General features: G+C 48.6%; 1 protein-coding gene across 8 annotated transcripts in view; it reads left to right on the top strand.

Moving 5' to 3' along the window:
• Nucleotides 1-24,418, top strand: part of LOC124214633 (protein pangolin, isoforms A/H/I/S) — a 133,152-nt gene that overhangs the window by 88,161 nt on the left and 20,573 nt on the right. For 7 of the 8 annotated variants that reach the window (XM_069134635.1, XM_046617135.2, XM_046617129.2 and 4 more), the window contains one exon: nt 20,323-20,545. In XM_069134635.1, the coding sequence (XP_068990736.1) occupies nt 20,323-20,545 (223 nt within the window). The remainder of the gene's footprint in view (nt 1-20,322; nt 20,546-24,418) is intronic. The other variant, XM_046617152.2, reaches the window with a different exon arrangement.

Here is a 24,418-nt window from a genome sequence, read left to right as displayed (position 1 = left end):
CGCAACCTCATCGTCATTATGACGAGTAGATCCGGACTATCGTGCGATTATTTTCGTGGTCGAGTAACGTCTCTCAAATCGAGGATTTGCACGTCTGAATATTGAGAAAATTTAATATGGAAACCTGGAGTCTGTGTTATTGATATAAGCTTTCTTCGTTTCATCGAACACCTTTCTTTCGCCCAACGAAGTTATTGCTCTGAACTCGGTCGTGTAATCTGTGCGGCGGATAAACCTGTTTTCCCAGCTATACTCACCGGTACGGTGCCTCGCAGTGTGTGTGTGTGTGTGTATGCACAGCATCGCGCTTTGCTAATTCGAGCGTTCGAATTCCCTCGACACTTGGAGAAATTCTCTCGCCGGAGTCCTTACAGATGGTAGGTTGGATTGCAGGGTGTTGGTAATGTGCATCTCTATACCGCGTTCGAGTCTCGCTCATCAGTAGCTAAACAGAAACAGTCCGGGTTTTCCTGATCTGTAAGCAGCCAGCCAACCAGCCAGTCAGTCAGTCAGCCAGTAACCTGCTCGGCAAACTCTCACACACACACAGACGCACGCGCGCGCGCGTAATTTTCGATGCGGAGAGACCGATGGTTAAATATTTGAAAGTTCCTCCGGATATTCAGTACAAATCTATTCCTCCTTTGCTAAAATGCGATTGGGCTTGGATTACTCAAATTAGTCAAGCAATCGTTACGCGGTACATCAGAAGGTACTTTTCTGCGTTGATTTATTATTCTATAATGTACTTCTTTTACGACGGATTATCGGTCTTTGAAATCGATTGGTACCTACGTTATTTTTTTGCCAAATCGTGCAAAGAGCACGTGGCGAAAAGGTACGAAATAAAGTGGAATGGATGTGCATGCATATAAAAAAAAGAAAGAAAAAAAATAAAGATAAGGAGGAGGAGGGGAAAATGTTTTACCTCCCGAAGCCAGAGATAAAAATAAATCGGCTCTCGCGAGGTTTCCGCAACGTGGGGTCGGCCGTGTCCTCGAGGAAATAGGTGGGAGGGGGCGGGCGGAGAAAATCGGGAGGTGGAGGAAATAACCCCCGAAGCCGGTGGGCGAGGGGCTGCTCTTAATATTTGTAAGGTTTTCCATCCGATCGGGAGAGCGAGAGCCAGCGTGGGTGTAAAACGCGCTGTGTGTGCGTGCAATACGAAATACGCAAATCCTCGTACAATCCGCAAGCTTTTCTTGAAAATGCGAATAAGACCCAGGGGGAGAAATATTTTAAAGATTTGGTCTGCCTAAATCGGCTCTGCGCGATATCGTGCGGACTCATCGGGAAATCGAAACTTTGCATTTAAAATGTAAATCGTACGATATGGCGAAATCAGATTCGCCGTAAATTACCCGTTTCAAAATACGTTCCAATCTCTGTAACCTTACGAGGCAAGTTCACGTACAGGTATGTAAAATGTGGTCAATTCTCAAACTCCACCGGATGAATTGAAACGGACAAAACACCGAACAGCCTAGCTTCGTGCCCGGAAAAATGATCAACCAGCCCTTGAATCCGTTCGGGATCGCCGTTGTAGCGAGCATGCTTAATTATTACACACGCGCACATGAACACGGAATGGGAACGACGACGGCGTTCTCGGTGCGGCGACCCTCCCACCACCACTGTGTGCCCAGAGTTTGACGGAGAACGTGGGGTTAAGTCTTTGGTGTCAACGACAGAACCGCGGCGAGGCTGGTGAGACTTACCCTGCTGCTTGCCCGTGGGCTCGGGTAGGTAATTAGGCTGTACCTGCCCTCGAACGAAGGTACGAAGCGCCAAACGCCGAGGCCATTTCCATTTGTCACGTTCAGGAAACTTGGTGCGCTAATCGCAAACCTGCCGGGGATACATCAACTCGAGTTTAATACAGGCAACCGTCTGCCTCTCCATGCCTCTCCCACCCTTCCTTCCTGCATCCCAAACCTACGCTGCTTCACTTTAGTTCCGAAAGTTTAACCTCCTCTGTCTCGAGCAGATCTACCAACCCACACACCGTACGCTGATAGATACTCCTGCTCTATCCGGAACGTTTTGCTTTCGCGGATTCATTGTCAAAATCAAGGTGCCCGTTTATCACCAATCGGGAGCTGAGAATTTTGTCTAGAGGATAATACCCGATTCGGAGACCCGATTTTAACTGAAAGATTAGTAGACGGATGCTTGAAATCAATAACTGGATTAGGATCTGATGAGCTTTATCACAAAATTATCATCCTCTTGGTGCATAACAAAAAAGAAAGGGGAATGGAATCCATGAACTTTCATCGAACCATTTCAGTGATTCGTAATCACCGAGATCAAATGATTGATCCAATTTCAACGGATAATGGCTCGTTTTATTCCTAAATGAATCCTATACAAATCCCATAATGTGAATGAATGATAAGATGAATGTTTTTTTTTTTTTTTCTTCAAGAGCGTTGTGCATCTGTACTATTTGGTCGACCCGAACTGTAGTTATTCGGTATTTGTTTCGTAATTCTTTCGCATCTACATTGCTTTGGTCGTTTAAACGCGATACATCTGAACTACCGAAGCATGTCTTAGATTCGATAAATTCGCGGGTATACGAGCATAACGATTCATACAACAAGCATGAAGAATCTTTGGTATGCGTATTGGGTTATCAAGTTTCTACCTAGTAACGTTTTCCCAGATTCGTCGTTCCTCGAAATCGTTGCAAAATGATTACTTTGAAATCCTCTTCTATGTTACAGAGGATTGCACGTTCGACGTACGTCGTTAATTCTTCGATCAAAAATTCCATTGCATTCCGAAATGTCTGGACAGCGTATCATAAGTAGTAAGATCTTAGCTACTACCACTTTAGCAACGATAGCGACAATATTTCTTCGATATTTTTTTTGTATCTCCATTCGGCGAGATCATCGCGGCGACGCGATGGTCAAAGGGACAGAATCATCCACCCTATAGATCGAGCAAAGGAAGTAGGTACACACAGCCAGGGTGAATAAATCGAAGGTCCGAGGTTCGGCGTTCTCGGCGCTGCGCGGGCTTCTCGCGTTCCTCTCCGATATTACGTTCTCTTCGCTCGCCGAGGCCGAAGCCGGGCAGGTATTTACGCGGGGGTGGGTCGGTGTATCGGGTAAGGATCGACCGTATTTTCCAATCTCCCGGAACGTATTTGAATTCCAGCGTTGGCTGACTACGCCGAGGCCCGTCCGAGCCCCAGAGCCCAGAGGCCGGGGGGCCGCGATATTCGTAGGCGGGTCGCCGGCGCGGCCGTTACACTGCGATTGAATGCTAGGAATTTCATCATGAGTTGGAGTCGGGGGTTCGGGGGTGGCTGCGAGGAGAACCGCCCTCGGCCACCCTCAAAATACACCCCGAAGCCACCCCCCCTCGGCGACGACGTCATCCCTTGCCGTTGCCGCTGCTGCTGTTGCTGCTGCTGCTTAGCCGGGACCACGTCGGCCCGTTCCAATCATGATCCCATGCTGCACCGTTTGAAGTTTCGATTGAAACGGGGTCGGGGGCCGGGGGTTTTTGACTAAAGAACGACGAGTGGACCTATACATACACACATATATATATATGTATGGATGTATATACATTGGATATATATACACGCGTGTGTACACACATCGGCTATCCGGCTCCCACAACGCTCTCTCTCTCTCTCTCTTTCTCTCCCTCTCTCTGTCTCTATCTCTTGGGGGGTGCGGCCGAAAGTACATACATGGACACGGGTATGCTGATCGCGCAGGCTTTCTCGTACGCGTTATCCTACGCGTTCAGGTTATATCGTATCGCATCGCATCGCCCGCCGCTTCAGCCTCTGCTCAACCAACACCGGAAGTCAAGGATATTTTTGATCGTCGCGAGAATACGAAGGAATGTAAATAACGTTTCGAAATAGACGTATAGCTCTTTCTTTCTTTCTTTCCTTCCTTCTTTATCCGTCTCAAACTTCTCTTCCTCTTTACCTCCCCGTACTCGACAACGACGGTGTAATCTCGAACGGTGCAATGTTTATTTTATATCCAAACTAGCTGGGGTTGGGAAAAGAAATCCTGGGAGTTTACCCCCGTTACTTTTTTCTCTTATTTTTTCTTCTTATTTCTTCACTTTTCCTTTTCTTTAACAAATTTCTTGATTTAATTTTCTAATTTTACGTTTATTCCGGTAAAACGGTTGTGAAAAATAAACCTCTCTCGGGTCAATTATCTCAGTAACGAGTAGAAGATAAATCCACAATCTTACAGCATATACATAGATGCATATTTATACACAGACACGCACACACGCACACAGACATACGCATCACTTGCGGCGATCCCTTGACGTTGAACGTAAGAGACGCTCGATCGGAGAGCAGCAAACGAAAATGTGTGACACTAACTGTATAGGCGGTGTAATAAATCGTGGCGATAAACGTAATTGATTCCGACGAAGAAGAAGAAGGAGAAGAGATGGAGAAAAAAGACATAGTAGTGAAAAACGAGAAGCGAAAGCATGCGGTGCTAATTGTCGCGTTCGAACGAAAGAAGCGGCCTGCAGCGGCAGCGGCAGCAGCGGCATCTCGAACGTATTTAGATTTATCGTTTGTCAGGCGGTCGTTCCTCGCTCCTTCTCATCCGGCTGCCTGGGGATCTTCTCGGAAGATGTTATTGCCGAAAAATCAATTTTGTGAGGGCTCGTTGTCGCTGTCGTTTCGAATGCAAAGCGGCATTCTGCTGCGGCACCTGAATTACCAAATTTGCATTTTTGAGGAAGAACGAGAAGCCCGCGAAATTGCCACCATTGAAACGACGAAGGCGGATTTTGGAACTTTATAAAGGTCCTCCTCAACCTTGTTTTCCCTTGCAAACCAATCGGTGGTATAATATTCGTCACACTTACCGAACACTCGCTGTTTAAATACATTCATGTGTTATTTGTACCTTTCGATACGATTAAAAATTAATTTGGCAGATTTTCGATCACACGAATTCGTATAATACACGGATTAGAGACGAGAAAAGAAGCGCAAAAAAAAAAAAAAAAAAGACAAACAAACATCAAAACACCCGAATTTCTCCAACGTGTCACGCTCCGCACGATATAATTTTCACGATTTAAAAACGAGAGCGTTTTTATCACCGGGTCGAGATCTGGTCCACCGAATGATCGGAGTATTGCCCCACCTGGCAATCAGCGATGCAGGAGAGGGTTAAATGTAAATGAAGAAAGCGTACGTACGCGCCCCAACTCTCACCGGTTATTACCCGACTAATAACGCGTCGGTAATAACATGTAATTTGGCAAGATCACTTAGCTCGGAGGATCGTATCAGCAGAGTTATATCGTACGTACGTATCGGCCGGTGCTGCGTGGCAGCGACATGCGGCGGAGGCTGAAGCGGACCCTGCCTGCATCCATGGCTTGGGCTCAACGATCTCGCTGTTTGGCAAATTAATGAATGAATGAACGAACGAGCGAACAGACGAACGACACAGTCCCGGAAAATACGGGGGGCCCCGGAGAGGCACGTGGACTGATCCTATCGCCGATCTCTTTGTGACCAGATTCGACACAATGATACGTGTTGCGCACAGCTTTCGTTCACCCCCTCCCCCTCCCCCTCCCTGAAATACATATATCCTCCCCCCCTCATGATACATGTATGTAATACTCTGCTTTTTACGACCGCCTATAATGGCCGTGCATGTAAACCTTGAAGTGCAACAAATTTTTGGGCATTTTCGTTTCGATATTATTAATCATTCGATCGACCATTCCGCCAATCGATTAAGGACCGTTCCGATGTGTCTTATGATCGTCAGAATTTTTGATCTATTAGTTTGTGAAACTTGGAACTTCTTTGGTCGGTATACCCGTTTGTGTTTTGCTAAGTCGTTGTAGTCAGAGGATGTGTGAAATGCAGAGTCGAGTCGAAAGAGGGTTAAACCGAAAACTTGATAAAACAGAGGTTTGCAAAGTATAGCCGAATGTACAGTATAATCTAGTTTGTTGTACATCTAACTAGAAAAAGTTTCTACGATGGCGGGGTAAGACGGTCAACATTTCGTGCTATTCCTCTCAGTATGTATATATACACGAAAGCTTGAAACGTCAACGCTGTTCGGAGAGACGAGAAATTCAAGTGCATTACGTCCACGTTACCTCGGTATTTACCTGTGTGTGCGTTTAGGTGACGGTGTTTTAAGAGAGAGCGACGCAGACGGTGCTGAGGAGAAAAGGCGGAAGAAGGGGGCAACCGGGTGTCAAAGTCTCTAGCTAGTTTGCCTCGTAATTTAGGGAGGTACATACTATCGCGTCGTTTGCAATTAACTCCTCTTGGTAATGTCACGTCAGCACGTCCCGCTCCTCATTTCCAGCCCGGTAACAATCTTCACGTCGCTCGACGTGTTAACGGCTCTCTCTTTCGCTCCGTTGTTGCGCGCTTTTATCTTACCCTGTGAAAATTTTCTAATCGAGTTTTTACAAGCCCCCTTTCAGTTTTGCCGTTATACAGGTAGAGGGGCGCAGGACGGATAATGCAATTCGTGTAATAGAAAATTTATCAGCTCTCTCTCTCTCTTTATATATATATAGAGCTAGCCTGCAAACCTCGAGGCAGTCGTGCACTCTGCATTTCCCTCAGGTTCGTTTCGTTGTATATACATACATACAGCGGTGAGTTAAAAGTCAAAGAATCCGATTAACTCTCGACAAAATTTCATCCGGATAAAACAGAGCAAGCCGCGTGCTTTTTCCCTGGAGGTACGTACCAGTCTTCCTTGCTCCGCGGTGTATGCAATATTAATACTCGCATACTTGCCGCACGTTCTCCGTTATGCCAATCCCACCTGTGCACCAATATGGAGCGAGCAATCGTCGCGAGGCAAACCTTCCACACCCATAACGCGTCTGTCCGCAGTGTCCGTAACGGTGCGAATGAATCGTTCGTCCCACATACCTTCGACGGAGATTTAATATCGGGCAATTACACCGGGCACGTGTAAAACAATGGATGACTGGGAGAGTGGGCCTGTAATTTTGTCTAGCCAATTGCTCTGCGACACGGTGTATAGCTTTGAAAGTTTACCGACCGACGTCGCTCGTTCGTTTATGCACAAGCTTATGCATCGGGCAGCGTGTACCAATCATATACGAGTATGTGTAACGGGTGCGTGTCACCGCATTATCTTTGTCCTCGCAGGGCTGAATATTCGCTTCTTCATTCCTCTCCGGAGCGTTGGGCAGTCTGTTAATAGCCAGTAGGGCTGAGTATCCGGATCCTCGGCGTCAAAGGGCACTTTGGTAAATACACAGGAACATAGCGCGTACCTGTACTTAACATCCCTTCGAGCAGCCCCCCGCCTTGGGTGAAGAAGATACTCCTGCTTCCTATACCTACATCCCTTATCATCGTGCAGGGGTGAAATTGATTCCTTGGAATTGTTCGCCATCCCATCCCTCTCTGTTCTTGAACTAGATCGCATCTCTATCCCTCTCTATCTCTATCTCTCTATCTATCTCTCTCAGTTTCATCATTCCGCGAGCATGAGAACAAACAAATATCGAAATCGTCTACACGAAACGTGCTCTGCATGCAGACGTCGATTTTCACGAGTAATAATATCTCCAGCCGTTCGTTCAACCGTATTCATTCGTCTTCATTAAGAATCTCCCGGCAGTGTATAAAGTTTTTACTACTGCATACGTTACCCGAAACAAGGAATGGAAAAAGTTTACAATTGGGAGAAATATCGTGTAAACTACACAACCAGGTACGGAGGTGGTGTAACGACTGTGTGTGTAGCTGCGTGTGTAACTCCAGATCGAGGAACTTTGCCCTTCCTGTTCAGTATGCATTCTGCGAAGTGTGCCAAAGTCGAGGCCATGCTGGAAGGAAGGAGGTTTCGAACCCCCGGGGTTGTCGTGGGGGAGGAGGAGGAAGAAGAAGAAGAAGAAGGAGAAGAACAAGAAGAAGAAGAAGAAGAAGAAGAGGGCCGAAGATGCAGGAGGGTCGCGAGGCCAAGTGGGGTGTAAATCAGATTTGCTCGTTGTCGCCTCTCCTTCCCGCGTTCCTCAAACTCAGCCGAATGCCTTCCCTCGCACAACGCGGACCCGTATTTGTACGCATGTATATGGGATGTATGCCGGTCCGCTTCTTTCCTTCGTGGATATCCGTCCATCCATCCATCCATCCATCCCTCGCGACGTATACGTTCTCGATCGTCCTCTTCTCCTCCCTCCTCCCCGGTTTTCCTCACTCGACGCAGCAGTCGTCTAACGCTAGCGCCGCCCTTTGATCCTGCCGACAGCCGCCCTCGTCCTTGTTCTCCTTCTACTTCTCCTCTTCGGCCTTCGTCAACCCCGACAACACTCGATGTCCTGATAAATATGCTGCCAATAGAGAACGACGCACGCAAATATCCGACACCGTAGGCCTCTGCTTCCCACCGAGTGCATACGAGCCGTTCTCTACTTTCTCTCTCGTTTTCTCTCGAGATCCCATCCGCGCGTCTTTCACTCTCCTGTTATCTCACTTCTTTCCGCTTATCGTCGACTCTTGTTGGTCGATCTTGTTTTGGGGGTTGTGATGCCAAACGAGCGGTATCGCAACGACGTGATTTCAATTTCTTCATACATATAATACATTTTGCTCACGTTAATTCGTGATTTCGTTATTTATCAAATTACGAAAACACGCAAGTTACACGATGCCAGTTATTCGTTATGTTTACTCCTTGTTTTACACCCCTGCATTATTTGTTTTTTTTTTTCTCTTGATCATATACACATACGTTGTACACGTTTCTCTTTCTCTTTCTCTCGCCCCCCCCCCCCCCCCCCCCTTCTATCTCTCTTCAGTTTCAAATGCGAATGAAATGCCAAAACGGTGATGGAAATTTAATTACCTCTGATATAATCAACGGCCTCGTTTCTCACAATTCCTACCTTTATTTCTCTCTTGACAGGGAAACGAAAAAATTGAATAATAAAGTGAAATAAAGTAATTGTATACAACCACGTGACGTTTCTGAGCGCAAACGTTTTTTCTTCTCTTTTTTTCTCCTCGTTCAATTGACCGTAATATATTTAACGCGGTGTTATAGAAATGAGGAGAGTTAAACAAAAGGGGGGGGTCTGAGATAAGTGTAATCTGCTATATCAAGGCCTGGACAATAAATTCTAAGATCTTTGTGCACGGGCCCAGTGAGATTTAATTCTGTGAAGTGGAAAGGAAGCTGCGATGGATAAAAAGAGCGGTGGAAAAGGAAAGAATTGATTCGAGACGTAAACCCGGAAGTTTAGAAAGGGTCGAGTAGCTGTGCCAACGGTGCGGAAATTTATCGCACGGAGATAAGCGAGGTTGGCTGGCGTTATGGTTCGCGGGTCATGTGTCGGCTTCAAGACCCATTAAAGTTCCGACTGCAACGCTGCACCGGCGGTCGGCGGTTCGAGTGCATTCTCTTGTCCTTCTCGACAATAAAAAGGAACCCAGGAAGGAAAGTGCGAGAGATAGAGAAAAAAAGAATGAAAAAACAACGATAAACACGAAAAAAAAAGAAATTTCGTCTTGATGCAATCTCGAAACCGCAAGCTTCGGGTCGTTGTCCTGCAAATTCTCTCACCTCAAAGGTCACGCTTTTTTACGCACACGCAGTATATGCAGGAGATGTGCAGGTTTTCTTTAAATCAGCACAAGAACCAGGGACTTGGGCCAAAAGAAGCAAGCTGCCAATAATCAGACCGGAAAATTTTGTCCCGCAACATTTATTTTCATGTATTACCGACGAGTCATTCGCGCAGGCCTCGCGTTGTTCATGCAGAGTTCCTCTTATAGCTGCAGTACACCTATAAACGCCGTTGAGAACGGAAGTAAAGTTGGAGCTATTAGATCGTCGAGTGGCAAACGAGCGCGTCGACACGCAGGAAACACTGAAGCCATAGAAGATTAGGTCGTTGAGTGGATAAAGTACCACCTCTATACTCACCCTGCCGCACTGGTGCCGAGCTGAGCTGAGCTCGGCTGAGCTGAACTAAGCTGAGCTCGAGGAGGCGTCGAGGTTCACGGGAATCGGTCTTCTTATACGAGAATTGACGTGGTGGCGAAACAGAGAGAAAGCAAAAACAAGGCCAAACCTTGTCCCAAAGAGAGAATATTACGAATAAATAATCAGTCGTGTCAAACTCCAGCTCCAAAGTTGGAGTTTCGGAACTCCCGTCGCGGGATTAATCCTTTCAGTCACGCAATTCAGTTACCTGAAAGTGCAAAAAAATTCAGGATCTTGCACGGAATATAAAAACGGAAAAAAGGGGTATCGCTGTAATGGCTTCTGTGATCGAAAGGGTTGAGAAAACACCACTGCGGTTTTCAATTGAAAATATTCACCTCGGGTCGTCGACCGAATTCCGGGTTTAATTACAAGGGGCGTCAGGTCCGATTGGTTCGGCGTGTCTAACGTATGCGGTGTCGATGGACCAAAATGAGAACGGGCGTCACAAGCAGCGCGGGTGAAAAATTGCTGCGCGATTGACTTGGACTGGCGTTTTAACGGATGATGAACTTTGACCCGCAGGTGGGATTGTGTGTATAAAAATTTTTCAGATCAAACGACTGCTGGAGGCTCGCTCCTCGTTGATTGTAGTACACAGGGCAATGCCGGTGGATGTCAGCCTTGCAGCAGCTTGAACGTCATGGCTTTGCCGCTAACCCCGACTTAGAGGACGACGATGTTTCATGAATCTGAGACTGGCTGTTTATAAAAAAAAAAAAAAAGAAAAGGAAAAGAATAAATCGAGGAAGTTTTTATTCCGCGGAAAAGTGTACAGCTGAACGAAGAAAGAGAGAGAGGGAAGGGAAAAGGGCGAATGGACGTAAAAAAAAGTTGTTTCCCGCTGACGATCAGTCAGCGGCAACGTAATCTTTGTACCTATGTATCCATGCGGAGGCATCGGCGTCGCGCAGAGTCACCGCGTGCGTCGCTATCCCCGCCTTTGATGCCATTTTTGCCACGCATACAGCTCAAGCCTATCGGCGGAAAGGCCGGCACCGTCATGCCACCATCACCATCGTCACCACCGGGAGAACCGCTCACCGAAAATAGGTTTTGTATATTAAATAGGCCGTACACACCCCTCGACGGTAACACACCCACACCGACAACGCCCACCCACCTTCGTGCATCCGCTTACTTTAAAAGGATATTTTTGTAGTCGAGGTACGCGAGATCAAAAGCGCCTTGAATAAGTCGTTACTAGGTAAACATACCTCGAGGAAAACGAACCAGCGAACCAACGAAAGCACCTCGCGACCCCCCCATGCCTCGATGCTCGGTGCTGCGATTCTTCAATCCAGAAATGCCAGCGCGCTGAGGGTGAAGAAAATGCTGAATATACAATGAAAGATTCGGAAATCGGACCCGGCTTTACGTACCTACTCGATATAATCCAGGGTGGCCACTGGTCCGTAAGAAACGGGAATCATCTTGAAAGTAAGACGCCTGATTGTAAGTGAAACGACGTTCTAACGATGCGCGCGTAGCACGAGCCGGCAGCTGTTTTGTGACTCGCACAAGAGCCAGCTAGGTCCGTGTCTAGCTGGTGCACAGGCGACGTTCTGGATCGCGTTCGCCGGGGCGCGTGTACGTGTGCGCCTTGTCACAACTGTCGCTGCACCTCGAATGTAGGTAGGTATAGAGTTTCCCCCGTAACAGTAATACGTAATTACGCAGCGCCAACGTCAGGAAGTTTGGAAGGGTCGGGGGGGGGTGGTCGGCTGCTGGGTTTGGCAGTCCACCCTCGGGCCTCCGGTTAAAGCGAGGGCGCGGCGGTGCCCCGTTCAATTGTTCAAAGGCTTTCGAAATAAACAATACGCTACGGCGAGGACCTGGACCTCGTCTGTGTGTAGAGCCGTTAGCGCCGGCTGTCGCCGCGACGCTTCGGGAGAATAGTTTCAAGCAAGATGTAGAAGAAGTGTGGCGGAGAAGTAGATTCGGATGTCGGGGAAGAGGAACTTCTCGACTTCTTTCTTCTTCTTTTTCCGTCTTATTTTCAACTTGTTTCTCGCCCCCCGTACCTCGACTTCAGGCCATTCTTGGGCTCAGCCTTTTTCTTCAGTATCATTATTCTTGTTGTTATTATATTCGAGTGGTTGAAGCGTGAGGAGCCACGTGCCTGCAGAGCCTTTTCTTGCTTTTTCATATTCGCTCCACTCTTCTTAAAGCGCTTCTATTCTTCTTACATTTTTCACCCCTCCGGGATCTCTACCGCCCTTCCAAAACTTGTCGCGAACGAGTGTCCCAGAGGAAATTCCCGGATGTTCGCCAACCTTGAGACCCACTTTTCCTCGAAGAAATATCCCGGGGTGGCAGAGAGCTCTCGTGCTTTTCTGACCGTTCAGTGCACTCGTGCCTTTTTGTCGTTAAGTAGACGCACTCGGTGTTGCAGCGACCCAAAAGCATACAACCTCAACATATTGAAAGAAACGGAACATCGATTTAAAAAAAAAAAAGAAAAAAAACACATCGGCACATTGGGCCACTCAAACGTAATGCTAGACGATTATTTTGAAACGAGAAGTTTGCCAAGTGTCGTAATACGATCTAGCGGAAAATATCGGGCCAGGTTTGGCGTTTATAAAGTAAAGTAAGTTGCGGGCGACGGGATTTTCTCGGAGCGCTCGACACTTGGACGGTATAACCATCGTTGTAGCGGCAGTGCGGGGGCGTGAGTCTTCGGCAAAAGTAGAACGTGCACCCCGTGGACGCAGGCGCCGGTTGCCATGGCGACGATTCCTTCGGATTGGCCGCCGCGGCCCTCAACCGGCCCTCTCCTGCAGGTACGCCATGTCCTGCACAGCCTCCGGTGCGGTCCGTCCGTCGTCGATAACACTCCGCGTACGAGCCGGCCAACCTGTGCCATCCCCTCCGTTTATCTTCATCCTCACACATGGGATTCGGCCCACTTCGATTATGGTTAGGTACATGTATACGCTAACGCTAATGTTTGCCCAGAGAGGAACTCTCTTGACCCTGTTTGATACGAACGGAGAGTCGAACGTCCCGTATCTTTGATCATAGTGGCAAAACAAAAATTTATCGCTGTTGTTTCGACGGAGCAAAATCTCAATTTCAGGCAAACACGCGTCGATTGGCTACTGCCGTATGACATCACTCCACATCGCCAGCGGCGCCATCTCTAGACGGTTGTAGGAAGCTTTTTGCCCTACTTGAAACCCATCGAATTTTCACGAAGAGAATTTAAACGGTTACGGAAATACGTTAATTGTTGGTAAAATAGAGAACCACTGATCTCATCTCGGGTTGGCTGCAGAAGTGTTTCCGTAATCAAGGTCACCTGATCGGAGCCGCAGGTTCAGGTAGGAAAAGGTTTCAACTTTTGCTCGTGGAGATCAGAGGAGGATCTCCTTTGCATTTTTAAAACCTGTGCAACGACCCAATTCGAGCTTTTAAGGGGTCGCCGGCGAAGGGGCGAAGGGGCGAAGCGCGAACAAGTTGAAAATCTAATCAATAACTCTGTGCTGTGGTCCTTTAGCGACGGGTTGCGTCTCGCACTCTTGTGTCTTGAAACTTGGGGCGAGCGCGCTTGTCTCTGCAAACCCGTGCCAAACTAAATGCAGCATATACAACTCTTTAACCCAGTTGTCTGTCAGGTAGGTGCCTTACCTTTTCAGGTGTGTGCGACAGCTCTGAAAGGCGATAATTTAGCAGCCAATCCTTTCACCGGGTCAAATTGCCAGCAAATTAAAGTCCCTATTATATGGGTATACGAATGGAACTCGTTCGATCTGTATTATTTTAATTTTTTTGTTTTTTTCTCCTCCTTCTTCCCTCTAACGAGTCTCATTGGGTAGGTATGCATGCACGGATAACAGGCAATTATCGAAACTCTCTGAGGTAATTTCGTCTTGTTTCATCTTATTTCCTTGTACTACTTACGGAGGTGCGATTCAAGGGTTGTACCAACTCGCTTGACGGGGTTACCGTGTGTATATACCTGTAAGTGTAACGATTCAACAAGACTTATGAATCGCTTTGTCGTTCGAGTTTCTTCTTCTTCTTCCACTTCTTCTTCTTCGGAGCACATGCAGCACACCATCCTGTTATATGCCGGTGTTCCCTTTTACTCAACAATCGCGAATCATTCAACCGTGATATTTTCGATGTATTTTATTTCCTTTTTTATCTCGACGTTATTTCGCGAGCCTTGGATATGTGCGTCCCATAAGCGTAGGTGTTGCACGCCTTTGTTGCGCTCGAGCCCCTCTGCGTGTTCCCTTTTGTCGCGCCAATGACACAGTTTCCAAGTCGCGAATCGCAGGAATTTTCGCAGAAACGTGCCTACTTGTGAAAAAAAAAGAAGGAAAAAAAAAGAATCGGCAGGAGCCTGTGAGACACGCGTTGTTGCACGTTTGATGTCGCCTCAAATTTGGACCGGCAACAAGAGAGACGTGGACGATCAGAGAAAACGTTTCGAACCCCCCTCGAATTGTCTCTTCGATAAAATAAAACGTTCCGTAAAACGAATCAAGGTATTTTCACTTCTGTACACTTTTCAACGATTTTTAACACCCAACTTTCCTGCCGTGTACACACGCGTAAGTACACGTACATGTTTATGTAGGTATAACACAAAATGTTGCATGGCTATATGTACCCGTGTATATACAGTCTATATTGATTTGGGACAACATCAAACGAATCGACCGATCGCAAGGGGTCGCTATAAATTACACTTGCACCCTGTATAATGCGTGGATCGAAATGCAAACTGATCATCTCAACGGAGCAGAATGCAGGCAACCCCTTTATCCAGAGACTGAAAAATAGATATAGTTGAACTCGCGATTCGTTATGAGAAAAAAAAATTACTTAAGGGTGTGCCCTGGTCTATTTCGACGTTGACGTGTATATCTCTAAATATTCTTTATTTCTGCGTCAAAATGTATCGGAGTATTTTTGTTTAAAATTGCTTAAAGAATTAAGCTGATAAACCCTTTTTAAGAGAATAAATGCAGTGACGGTATTATGGGTTATACAGTCAAACTGTAACAATTTCTGACTGTAAATAGATATATGTATAACAACAGTTTCAATAACCATCAGCGGCATTTGCGTACACAAACGCACACATATACACACACACAATAACTGTACGTCACGTTCGCCTGGCTGTCAACTTTGACGGTGTCTCTTCTGTACATCGTGTGTGTATATAAAGTTACCGCCGTGGGATATGGAATATTTAGCGTATCCTTTGGCTCTCCCAACTCGTCGTCCCCTTTCGCTTCCCCTTTCCCTTTCTCTCTCCCTCTCCCTTATCCTCAGCCCATCTTCCCAGGCTTGAGCATCCTCGTGTAGGTATCGTTTGATAATTCGAGCCATCATCGAGACTGATTGTGAGCTCCAACAACTCGGCTGTCCGTCGTTCGTTCGTTGGTTCGTTCGTTCGTTCATTCGTCGGTCGCACACCTTCCCGCATCGTTCCCATCTCCATCTCCGCGTCCCATTCCACCCTCGCCGTTGAGCACCGCCACCCCCGGTTGGCCGCCTCCTCCACCTCCTCTGGCTCCCACGTTGCCCCGGCAACTGAGCTCGGGGTTGGCCACCACCGCCCCCGGGTACACCGAGCACTGGCTCCATTCAACGCCCTCATCCCCCGCCTGCACGGGTAGGAAAATGGAGGAACTCCACTGGAAGCCGTCGGATTAATGTATTTCGAATAATTCATGCACTTCCACCGTGCCCCGCTCTGGCTGCTGGCGCTGGCGTTGGCTTTGCTTTGCTTTGCTTTGCCTTGCCCTGTAAGGTATATAAGGCAGGTGGTGCGTCACTACCGAGAAAGCCAATTTCCAGACATTTTTAGCTCCCCTCCTCACTCCGCTTCGATCTCTCGCTATCACGTTGATGCTCGCCTTTAGGCTGCTGCTGCACGCCTCTGCCTCTTGTGCCTGGCTGCAGTAAACGGCATCTCCTCATTCATGACTGACTCGAAAACACGATGCTGCTGTTACTGCTGCCGTCTAAAGACTTCCCACTCCGTTATTCCCTGGTAACGAATCGCGTAAAGAGGAGAACACGCGAGCTGCTGGAGGGCGGCCAATCTCTTATTCGATACAGGCCATTCGTTTATCTCGATCTATTTACTCGGAAGTCGAGAGAGCCGAGCTATTTGCTAAGTAACTGGCGGTTCGAAATCTTGAATAAGTTATTACCACTGATTCGGTAAACTATCCACTACGCCATCTCTTACCTCCCCTGTATAGAACTAACGGACAGCTTCTCTCGGTTGTATGACTTTTTTTTCGTTCTCTGCAGACTGCTTCTTTCTGGAGATAGACAAATGCGCTGTTCAATTATAAGCAAGAAATAGAAGAAAAGTACGCAGTTATCGTCGAAATTCACTCATTCAAGTGTAACACGTTCAGGTAATTCATTAATTCAGTGGACTATTTTGTTGCCAGGTAGATAGATTTTCACTCGTTGGTGCGTAGAAGCGACATTGTGATTATCTTCCAAAACTGATTTCCGAAACGTGTAAAATTTTCAGGGGGTCTGCTTTTTACTTGACCCTTTTCGTTCGTGTCCGATTCGCTTCGGGGAGCTACTACTGGTCGATTTCATACCGTGTGTCAACTCCGATGTTTATGTGGTTTCAGTTCCGCGAAACGTTCTTACGGTTTGGATTATTGTCGAGTTAGTTATTCCCAGCTTGTTTACGCGGCGACACGGATTCCTGTCGTCTGCACCAGCTCGCATAATTCGTTTCGATAAACGTTAATCACTGCGCTGCACCCGGCAGGCAACAGACCGCAAACGTTGTCACGCGTCGGGCTTTGATGTGGGTGAATTCATTACAGGCTTGCACGTTAATTATTACATAACTCGCGTGCGGCACTCGGTCGTACAACCACCAAAAATTTCATATTGAACATATTTTTCATTACAAATAGAAGAAAAATGAACGCTCTCGATCAACGAGACAATGAATATCGCTAAAAACTTTGGAGTTAATTTGTTTCCTATTTTATATCCGCTTGTCATTACATTGATTAAACAAAACTACACGTATTCGGTAATCTGCAATTTTACTGACATTTGTATAATCACCGTGGCTTCTAGTTTTATATTCCACTCCTCGATGTCAGCTCTGTGCTGTTTTCTAATCGATTAACGCATTTAGAGAACAGTTTCGAATTCGTTTTACTTGTTGAAAAAAAAAAGAATTGATTCGCAGCGTTTTTTCTTATTTTAGCAAACGTCAACTTTGAGGGTCGACGACGTCACCTACCAGTTCAGTCTGTTGATATATTTTACCAAGGTCTCTACAAGTTTCGGAATACCTTCGCGGTATAGCCAAGCGAGATACGAGGCTGCATTTCCGTTTCTATTACAATCCGTGGATAGCGGCGGGCGGATTATAACACGCGAAGAAAGATGCCTTGATTTTGCAAATTTGGGTTTCGGTTTCGGCGCCCATCAATTCGGCTAACTTTCGCGGGCGACATACTACTACGTCGTCGCGTTGGCGGGTCGGAGGGTCGCGTTGGGGTTGCGAGAGAGAGAGAGATAGAGAGATAGAGAGAGAGAGAAGAGAGAGGAGAGAGATACCGAGAGAGATACCGAGAGATCCCCACGCTCCTCGGTCGCTTTCGCTTTGTGCGCGATGGGCGGCGGAACATCAAAGCCCTCCGGTTCCCGGTCGGGCCTTTGACGGTTGCGTCGCAGCCGCTCAGTCACCTCTCGGTCGCGGGACGGCTCGCCTGATGCAGCAGCGACGGGAGCATCGGTAGCGCCCGTAGCACCGTGATCAGCAGCGTCGACGTAACCGGCAAGCCCGGATCGTGCGTGCGGAGTCCTCTTCGAGGAGTCGCGATGTCGCTACGGGGGGTGAAAAGTGTGCGTGCCAGAGTGGCGAGGAGAGGAGCGCGTCGAGTGCGGGGTGGAGTGTTCATGCAGCAGAGCTGCAGCGGCGGCCCGGAGATGCCGCCTGAGAAGGAGGCCGCGGCTCCGAGGCGGCAGCGAGAGGGTCGATGCCGAGGCGCGGCGCGCCTGCGCGAACCCCTGGACGCCGAGGGTCTCGAGAGCGCCCTGGCGCGATGGGTCGAAAAGTGCCGACGGGGCAGGTCCGACTCCCCGACCTCGACGACGCCGACGACGACGACGACTACCACCACGGGGGTGCCTGGACCGGATCGTCTGCGCCGGAAGGCGCTCGGCATAGCGCGAATCGCCGGAGCGACGCGCGAGCTCGTCGACTCGATAACCCCGGATTGGATCCGGAAGTGGCAGGAGCGGCACGGCCTGCCGGAACCGGAACCTCCCGAACCTAACCAAGACGAGTCATCCCAGTCCCCCGGCGGTTCCGGCTCCGGCTCCGCCTCCGCCGCCCCCAGCCCACCGGGCATCCTTGAAACACTCCGCTCGACCTTGAAAGAATTCGACCCCGGACGCGTCTACATCGCGCACGTGTGTCACGTCGACTGGAAGGCTCTGCCCGGACGGCGTTCGTCACGGGGAGAGAGAGTCTGGGTCGTCGGCGCAGCGGACCAGGAGGGCCGACATCGAACGCGACTCCTGGTAGCGGGGAGGCACTGGAGACCGCGGTGTTTATGGCGGGTTAACATGGTCACTCAGCCAGTCGTCTACGCCGGCGGGGGACGCGGTTCGCTGACCGTCGACCTCTTCCTCTGGTGGTTTCACCACGAGTTTGCACCGGCCGCGGCCGCCATGCATCCCGACGGAGCCGTGCTCGTTGCGGAAGGCGCTGACTACCTGCCACCGGAAGCGGAGTGCGTCACCTCCGACGGTCTCGTTCGTCTCGTCGTCGTTCCCGGTGACGTCCTAGAGCCTCGGCTCGTCACGAACGAGCTTCGAGTTCGCCTGGCAGGTGGTTTGCTGGCCAGCGGTATACTCGACATTCGACGGGGGGCCACGGAGCTCGGGCTCGCCGGACACGTGAAGAAGTTCACCCTGAAGGAGGCCTTCGTCGGGCTGCATCGCGCCTGGCTTAACGTCCGGCCGGAAACATTCGCGCGGAGCTGGTCGGCCCTACGTGGTGAACCGGAAGCCGCTCGCGGCCCCGTCTCCGGTCCTCCGGGTCCACCGCCTTGGCTTTCTCCGCGGCTACACTCCGTCCTTGAGCACAACGAGGACCGGATGCTACTCGACGAGCTTCGGGGTCTCGCTCGCGACGTTGGACTCGACGTAGACGACGCGGATGTCGCGGCCTGGGTCCTCGACGACGTTCCTCCGCTCGCGGAAAGCCTCGAGCCCGTAGTCAAGAAGGAAGTTGAGCCTGACTACGAGGCGAACAACGTCGAGGAGTCGGAACCCGGTATCGAGGAGCGGAAATTTGACAAAGAACGAAGCGAAAATTCTGAGGATGAAGACGAGTCGCCGTCCCGTTCCGAGGAGTCCTGCACTCCCGAGGAAGCCACCACGCTACTCTCTCGAGTTCTTATGTGGATGGAGAGCGAGCCCTTTGATCCTGGCCTCTTACTCGCGGTGAGATCAATCCGCGATACCGCAGTCCTCGTGGTAAGCACCGGTTGATTAGGGCGAAACCACTCCACCCATCGACCACCTTCAGTCGGTCTCTTCTCTCTGTAGCCGCGTCTCAATCGCTCGACCGAGCGAGGAGGGCGCAGCCTTCTTCCTCCCTCCCGTTTCGATTGAAAAACATCGGCTTGGCTAATTTTAGCCCACTGCCTTTACGCTTACCGGCATACGAATAAAGAATTTTCAATGCGGAGAAAACGGGACTGAGAGAGGGAAAAAATGTAAAATTAGTCCTTCAATCTGAACGAGTAGCTCTCTGTGAGGAGGAGCGGGAGGGAGAATATTCTTCGGTCGCTTCTGTATTCCGCCCCGGTTGATAAATATCTCGCTTGTATCTCTGCTGCAGTCGTTCGTTCGTTTCTACGTATCAAAGTTCAATTTTCCCCGGTACGCAGTGATTCGAAACGACGGTGAACAATATTCGTTGAAAAACCCACTCCTCGAATCTCATCTCTCATCATCTTCTTAGAATCCTTGAATAACGATATACCCTCCATATTATCCGCGGACCATTCAAACCTCTTATTCACAGGTCAATCATCCAAAGATAAGAAATCACGAGGGGTAGAATAAATTATACATTGTAATTGCCGTTGTATACTGATTCTGAGAATGGATCACAAGACGGTGAAAAGATACTTAGCCAATGATATTTTCGGTTCGCCAAGCTCTCGTCGATGCGAATCATGGTGCATAATGGCACAAACTAATCGAACTACTATCTTTTTGCCCCTTTCAACGACTAACCTAGCATTCCGCTGTTCTGTTTCAGGCGAGCAAGATGGGCCTGGCTGGCACTCACCCGAGTGGTCTACCCTTCTTTTGCCCGAACGGTGATCACCTGTCTCAGCCACCCCCGGCGCACATGGGAATTCCACCCTATGGCACGCTGGACGTGAGCAAAGCGGCCGCGGCCGGTGAGTATTGGCCACCACACGGCCCATCCACACACCCCACGCACTGGAAACGACTCCTTGCCGCAGCAGCCTCCACAGGTCAGCAGCCCCCCCGCCTATACCCACCCAGAACACAATCAGCCATACTAACACGCGCCGTCACACCACCTGCACCCTCTCGCAACTCACAAGCACTTGCAGCTCGGTCGGTGCTCCCACTCTTTCCTTGAAATTCTCCCGACAGAGATACCACACTCGCATCAGCTTGCACGGATTCAAAATGGCGTCATCTACGTCACGTAACATCCTCATGGCAATCCCACTTCCTGGAACCATTCATAGACGAATTCTCTTCCCTTCGTTCTTTCGGTATAACGAGGATGCTAAGAGACGTTCCCCGCAAAACTTTCACTCGAACCTGTATAAACTAGTTACCAACTTGTTATCATATCCAACTGTGGCGAAGTTTTCGAGAGGGGAAATTCATTCGTCGACTCGGATCGGATGTTGATACAACACTTGCCGTACGGACTGTCAATGGGACACTTTAACCCAACGAAGCTCAAATTATCCTTCGTCGGGAGTACCGATAGACTTTTGTTGTTCTCAAATATTCAAAGAACTTATGTTTCGTGGAAGGAAGATGAAAATGATAAAAAGGGACAGTTGTGACGTTGCATCGATGTAAAGTTTCCCTCTTTTTTTATTGTAACGAATACATTTGGTGATGGAAATACTTGAAATTGCATTGTTCCGTTGTACCTCATTAGCTAGGTGTGGCAGTTAATTAATCGTCACCAAGCGATCAATCATACGTTTGTAGGTACGTAGCCGCACCTGTATTCTATCGTTATAAACATAGTGGAAGAGTGAATTGTTCGAATGAAAGGTGGGTACAGGTCATCATTAGGGTGAAGGATCACACGCCTCGAGTAAGTTGTACGGAAATTGATAATGAACCAGTGGCTACATAGAATCGTACTTTTATTTTCAAATCTCTACATACATGTACCTGTATCTACAATACTTATCTACGAACCTAAATTTCGATAAGTATTGATATAACGAACCCTCGTGTGTCCAGCAACAGCTTCAAACGTAGGATTTCTGTTCCGTACATTACGCGTACATCGGGAATATCAAGCTCTTGGATCCGTTTCGAGGGTGACCCGGTATTTAGCGGCTTGAAATGAATGACGTGACTGTGAGTTCGCAGGTGGATCCGTCGAGCTGGGTTGCGCGGAGCACCGGTAGCGGGTGGGGGTAAATATTTACATTTTTAAGCGAATAATTGGAAGAATATTTCTCTCAAGTCAAGTCGAGTCGAGTCGACGCTCGAGAGACGCGACCAAGCAGCTTCTGTGGGGTTGTCGAGAGGCTGCAGGGACGGCTCGGGGTCCGAGGGTCGGGGCTTGGAGCTGGGGAAGACCCTTCTGACTCGCGAACTGGCGTCGAGTACGAGAATAAGAGGAGAACTCACCATTAGGCTAATCAGCCAGGCATGGCATGCCTCCCTTCGGCGCCGGGTCAAGGGGCTTCTTCTGCGTCTCATGCCGCCGCCTTCGCCCCGCGCCCCGATTCATCCCCTCCCCGCCCCCATCGGCGCGGATAACCCGATCGACGGCGTCAAGCAAGAATTATATTTTTCTCCATTTTTACCTATGTCTTGTCTTGCCAGTGGAACCAGTGTAAAAAAAAACCACGTTGTAAAAAACTCAATGGTGTAAAAAAAACTATGACTTCACTTATATTTAATTAGAATTGTCGTGACTTTGTTTAGAGCACACCTTGTTTTCGCGCACCATGGTTAGACCCATTCCTACGAACCAGACGTGGATTAGTATTTCTCTATCCATCGTCAATCGTATAATTGCGAGAAATGACAATGAGAGATATATACCTACTTATCGTCGAATCCAATGGAACAGCTCATTGCTATCATCATCTGATGCTCCAATAGCTCTGCTTTCATGTAGGTACAGCCTACCCCCTGAAACGGCTCTGTAAGGGCGACGACGTCGCTAGTCGCTTTGTTAGCAAACCGTGGTGACTGATTAATGAATCGGTTTTCGAGGGTGACTCTCACGGTTTGAACCTAGAGCTTAGTGCATAGCTCGTACCACCTTTCAGGCGGAGACGCTATCCAGTACCAGCTTGCACTGCTTGAACTAGACCCTCGTGGGATTTTAGCTGTCTAGCTTTTTCCCTGAACCCCATGTTATTCACACGAGTCATGAAATTAGCAGAGTTGAAAGAAAAACGACATGGAATCCAGGAGGAAATTCGCAAGATTCGAACGCCCTGTGGATTTCCTACGTAATAATTTTCCTCAGAGAGAGTATTGCGGTTAACCCAAATTGCTCGTTAATCTCTTTGCACGGATATATAGGTCTTGAGTATTTCATAGCGGGAGTGAATAGAGCTGTTAGGGAGATCGTTGACCGGGTTAGGAACGAGGGTACGGTATGAAGATAGGATTGATTCTGCGGGGGGGCTGGAGACTCGTTCTGGGATTGGAATTGGGCCTGGCCGCAGTTATCCGCGGCGAAGCAACTCGAGGAGAATGAAGGCGTGGAGGGGGGCGGGGGGGGGGCGGAGCGGCGGAAAGTGGAAATCGGGGGAAGAGGGGTCGGGGTTGGGGGGTGGAAAGGGGGCCGCACGGCAATATCCTGGCGAGTCCGCGAGCTCCGTCATGTGTGCTTAATCATTTTCCAGTCGACTCGGCAGTCTGCAACCCCATTATCGGCGTCTCACCACCCGGAAAATTACTCTTTTATTCACGAACAACCACCCGAAGTCCCTTATAGGTATATCTAGCCGGTCGGTACTGTACATGCACCCCCCTCGGATGCATTACACCCTGATTTGGAAACGGAAATACCGGCTGTGTTCGTACCTCTTTCATTGTCGGCATTCCGATAAATGAACGATGTCGATGATCGATTGCTGGACTTTGACATTGTGAAAATTGTCGAAAAATATTACCCTTACGGCGTGATTATCAGGAAATAAAGCTTAATACGGGAACTGAAAAAGCTACGCATCCTGCAGAGATGAATCGTCCAGTCGATCGAGCGGCGGAATTAATATACCTTTAGCTAACCGGGTAAAATTATATTCGCTACATCGCTATATTCTACAGGGGTTACAGGGGTAGAAAATTGGAGTAGAGAGAGTCCTGTTCACCGGAGTCTGTCATTAAAACCCCGTAGGTGGTGCCCAGCACGTGGAACGTGTGTCGAGCTGAGTATTTTATTCTGCGTTCAAACTAAACACGCACATACGCAACACGTGCGCGTGTGTTGGCGTGTGGGAGAGCCACGGGTATCGAGGGGCGGTTTACAGTTACAAAATCGGGAGCTAAAAGCTCGCCCCCGCCGCGTTCGTCCGTCCGTCTGTCCGTCGTTCCGTCAGAAAAAGACTCCTCGTTACGTCGCGACGTCGATAATTACGGAGAACCGCGTCGTGGCCGTATCGGTCGCCCCGGATCGTTCGTTTCGAACCTGCTGGGCGTTATTAGCATCGTCAGTCGTTTCGGGTGATCCGCGTCCCCCTCGCACTTACTTTATACATTCGAGCCCTACAATCGCGCGACGTTGTTCTTCTTGCGAAAGGCACGCGCCCTTCTCGATCGCGTGGTCTGTGATGTTTTTCCCATTCAATTTTTTTTTTTTTTTTTTATTCCTTTTATGTTACTCTGGTTTCAAACGGTTTTCGGTACGATGACGAAAATCGGATTTTAGCATCATTTCGTGAAAGTTAGCGAGCGTTAAATGAACGCAACAATGTCGCGGATGAATTAAGATGCATTGAAAAGGTTCGTTCTTCGTGAGATTAAAAAAATTCCCGTCGCGCCCACTTTGAAAAATTGATTTATCTTTCGCTTTACCCTTCTATAATTCATCCCCCTAGGTTTCCATCTATTTATTCACCTTTCGTTAGTATAGTATGTCGGATTACACCTCGGGATAA

The sequence above is a fragment of the Neodiprion pinetum genome, chromosome 1 (assembly GCF_021155775.2).
Source record: "Neodiprion pinetum isolate iyNeoPine1 chromosome 1, iyNeoPine1.2, whole genome shotgun sequence".
NCBI classification, from domain to species: domain Eukaryota; kingdom Metazoa; phylum Arthropoda; class Insecta; order Hymenoptera; family Diprionidae; genus Neodiprion; species Neodiprion pinetum.
The sequence above is the reverse complement of the archived record's forward strand: the minus strand, read 5'-3'. Positions and strand labels throughout refer to the sequence as shown.